The sequence below is a fragment of the Dromiciops gliroides genome, chromosome 3, assembly GCF_019393635.1.
Source record: "Dromiciops gliroides isolate mDroGli1 chromosome 3, mDroGli1.pri, whole genome shotgun sequence".
In the NCBI taxonomy this organism is placed as follows: Eukaryota; Metazoa; Chordata; class Mammalia; order Microbiotheria; family Microbiotheriidae; genus Dromiciops; species Dromiciops gliroides.
The window spans coordinates 584,866,207-584,869,564 of NC_057863.1; the positions used below are offsets into that span (position 1 = coordinate 584,866,207).

General features: G+C 39.0%; 1 protein-coding gene across 1 annotated transcript; it reads right to left on the reverse strand.

The window, feature by feature from the left end:
• Positions 1-1,682: 1,682 nt before the first annotated feature.
• LOC122749446 (olfactory receptor 52E8-like) lies at positions 1,683-2,624 on the reverse strand. Its single transcript, XM_043995822.1, has one exon. It carries the CDS (start codon positions 2,616-2,618, stop codon positions 1,683-1,685), a length of 936 nt encoding a protein of 311 aa, XP_043851757.1. The 5' UTR covers positions 2,619-2,624.
• Between the last annotated feature and the right edge of the window lie 734 nt (positions 2,625-3,358).

Consider the following 3,358-nt stretch of genomic DNA (forward strand, 5'->3'; position numbering starts at 1 on the left):
TTGACTGATCAACCAATTTCTTGGCTTAGTTGCCTGTTTTTTTTTTTATTACTTTAGTTCCCTGATTTCTCCTTAGCCTTATTTTTAATTTGATGCATTCTAATTCTCTAGAAAACCACTTTGTGGGACAATTATATTTCTTCAAACTCAAGATATAAAACCATGAATTATATTTTGATAAATGACTTATTCAAAATAATGGTTTTGAGTCAGGCCAGTGATCTCCATTTCACCCATGCTTGAATATAGCTTGCCTTCAAAAAGCAGGATCCAGGCACCCAAGAGTGGTTATTGTAAAGGGTCTGCTTCACATGCTTCTACCACTTCTGATTAAAACATTATGTTTCTAACCCACTCTTTTTGTCCTTGGAATAAATTTATTAACATGCTAACTATGAGATATGTTTGTATTTTCCTTCCTGAGAAGCCTCAGATTCACTAATATCCTTCCTTATAGCTGATTTGTGGGTTATGAGTCTTTTCTTTTGTGATACTCAGCCTACTATATAAGAGCAGCTCCCTTTTTAGAGGGGAACCTTTTTTTCTTAACAACCTTTTGGTTATGGGCTCTCCATTTAATGTAAGGACTCCAGGAAATGCAATTGTATGAAGGCTGAGAATGGATCAGCAAACTTCTGCCTTCAGTAGGGTACCCCAAATTACTGAAAATCATGGCAGATTCTTTTTCCTACTCCTTTTTAACTTCCAAATGGGCATATTCCTTCAGTCAGAATTCCTGGCTCATTCCCTGACAGTTTATTTCTGGTTTTTTGTTTTGTTTTGTTTTGTTTTGTTTTGTTTGTTTGTTTGTTAGTTTTGGTTGGGCAATGAGGGTTAAGTGACTTGCCCAGGGGTCACAGAGTGTCATGAGAAGTGTCAAGGGTCTGAGGTCAGATTTGAACTCAGGTCCTCCTGACTCCAGGGCCAGTGCTCTATTTACTGCGCTACCTACTGCCCCCTGACAGTTTATTTCTGAAAGGCTTAGGAAAAAAAAACTGGTTAAATAGAATTTCTTCTTTCTGTTGTTGAATCTAGTGGGTGGGTGGCAAAGGACAATACAACATAAAAGAGCTACAAAGAACGATGGACAAGAATGCCTACTTCCCTAATGGAATCTTTCATGAGCAAGCAAATCTGCTAAAACTCTTTAAAAATAGTGTCCCACCTATAACCAACAGAAATGTCTTTACTCTTCCTCCATTTTCAACACCTCATTAAATAGCTAAAGTCCATGAAAGACACCATGGTACATTGAAAAAACAGAACAACAAGACAGTGAATTTGAAATCAGAGAACTTCTGTTCAGGTCCTGACTCTCCACTTAGTGCCCATGTGACCATAGGCCACTCAAGACTTCTCATTTGTAAAAATTAGAAGATTGGACTAGATGAAATCTAAGGTCCTTTTCAGTTCTCAATTTTTACTGCTGTAGTTTTATGATTATTCAGAGAGTTCAGCCAAAGGTGGCATGGTGCTTACCATTCCTTACCATGGTGCTGATCCACTACACTCACTCAGTTTTACCATTACAACTGGTCAGTGTTGACACTCTAGGCTTGGATGTTCTGTCATTATAGAATCAATTTTCCATTTGATTAATCACTAAATATCTGCATTTTTATCCTTCAAAGTAGTGGAAAAAAATAAGGCAAATTCATTTCTCTATGAGAAACTGATGCCAATCACTTTTTCTTGAAGACCCTCAGCACCAGTTCTCGGATCTGTTTGGTCCTGATTCCATAGATGACGGGATTGAGCGCAGGTGGCACAACTACATACAGATTAGCCAGGAGGATGTGGATGTAGCCAGGGACTTTATGGCCAAATCGGTGAGTGAGGAAGGAGAAGAAAGCTGGAATGAAGAATGCCAAGATGACACAGATATGGGAGCCACAAGTATTGAGAGCTTTGAGCTGAGCTTCCCTGGAAGGGAGGAGGAAAACAGCATGGAGGATCTTTAGGTAAGAGATGGCAATGAGAATCACATCCCCAAATACCATAGCTATAAGAATTAATCCAAATATCATATTGATTTTAATGTTAGCACAAGACAAACGGGCAATACCCATATGCTCACAGTAAGTGTGAGGAATGACACGGTGACCACAGAATGGCAGCCTCAGGATGAGAAACACCATTGGAAATACCAAAACAAAATTAATAATAAACAAAATTGTCATGGTGATAGCAATGGTTCTGTTGGTCAGTATCATACTATACCGAAGGGGGTGGCAGATGGCAACATAACGATCAAAAGCCATGGCCACAAGCACAACAGTTTCCATGGCAGTGAACATGTGAATGAAGAACATCTGGGCAACACAGCTCCCAAAGCTGACCTCTCTCTGGTTAAGCCAGAAGATACCCAGCATTTTGGGAATTGTGGAGGTGGACAAGCCAAGGTCAATTGTGGACAACATGGCTAGAAAATAGAACATTGGCTGGTGGAGGCTGCGCTCAGTTTGAATCACAAAGAGGATGGTGAGATTTCCCAAGAGTGCAATCAGATACACAGAGCAGAAAGGAAAGCCAATCCAGATGTGCATTTCTTCCAGTCCTGGGATTCCCAGCAAGAGGAAGGATATAGGGTGAAACTGAGTGTCATTGGAAAGGAGCATTCTGCTAGTGATTAGTTCGGTAGAATGCCACCCAATTGGTTTCTCATGTCTGGAAGAGGAAAAAAAAAGATTGTATGTTGAGTATTCCAATATGTATGGTGAATATGTTCAGTATTTCCGCTCCAAGACTCATACAAAATAAACGTTCTCCCTTTATAGTCCTGTTGATATCTATCCTTCCAATAGGTAGTAGAATTGGGCTACACATTGAGACATTTTTTGAACATGGCCAATGTGGGATTTGTTTGCTTAACTATAGATATTTCTTACAAAGCTTTATTGTTTTTATTGGTGGAGAAGTTAAGAGGGAGAAAAAATACATTTTTGAAAATTAAAATTTTTTTTAAAAGTTTATAAGTTGAAAGGAAGAATTATTTAATCATTGATGGTGTGAAAGTGAAATTTACAATGTTCACGATAATTGATATGAGATGTATAATGATTTCAGTAATCACTGGGATTTGCTAGAGATGCCATATTTTCCAGGAGACTCTGACTCCAAACTGTGATTACCAATTAGTTCCCAGGCTCTGTCCTGCAAGCTGAAGCAGTCAATCAACTTTTCTCTCATGCTTATACTTCCCGTTCTATAACTGTTAAGTGAATGGTGCCAGGAGCCTCATCCCTGTTCCTGCTATGCTATCCTGGTTCTGTACCATACTGGAAAACCACAAGCTGAAAAACCTACTGAATGACCCAGAGACTGATCACAAATATTAATCAATTCTGTACTGTGATCA

Excerpts from the sequence above, each read along its gene's own strand:
- LOC122749446 (XM_043995822.1), bottom strand. The coding sequence starts at position 2,618 with ATGCTCCTTTCCAATGACACTCAGTTTCACCCTATATCCTTCCTCTTG.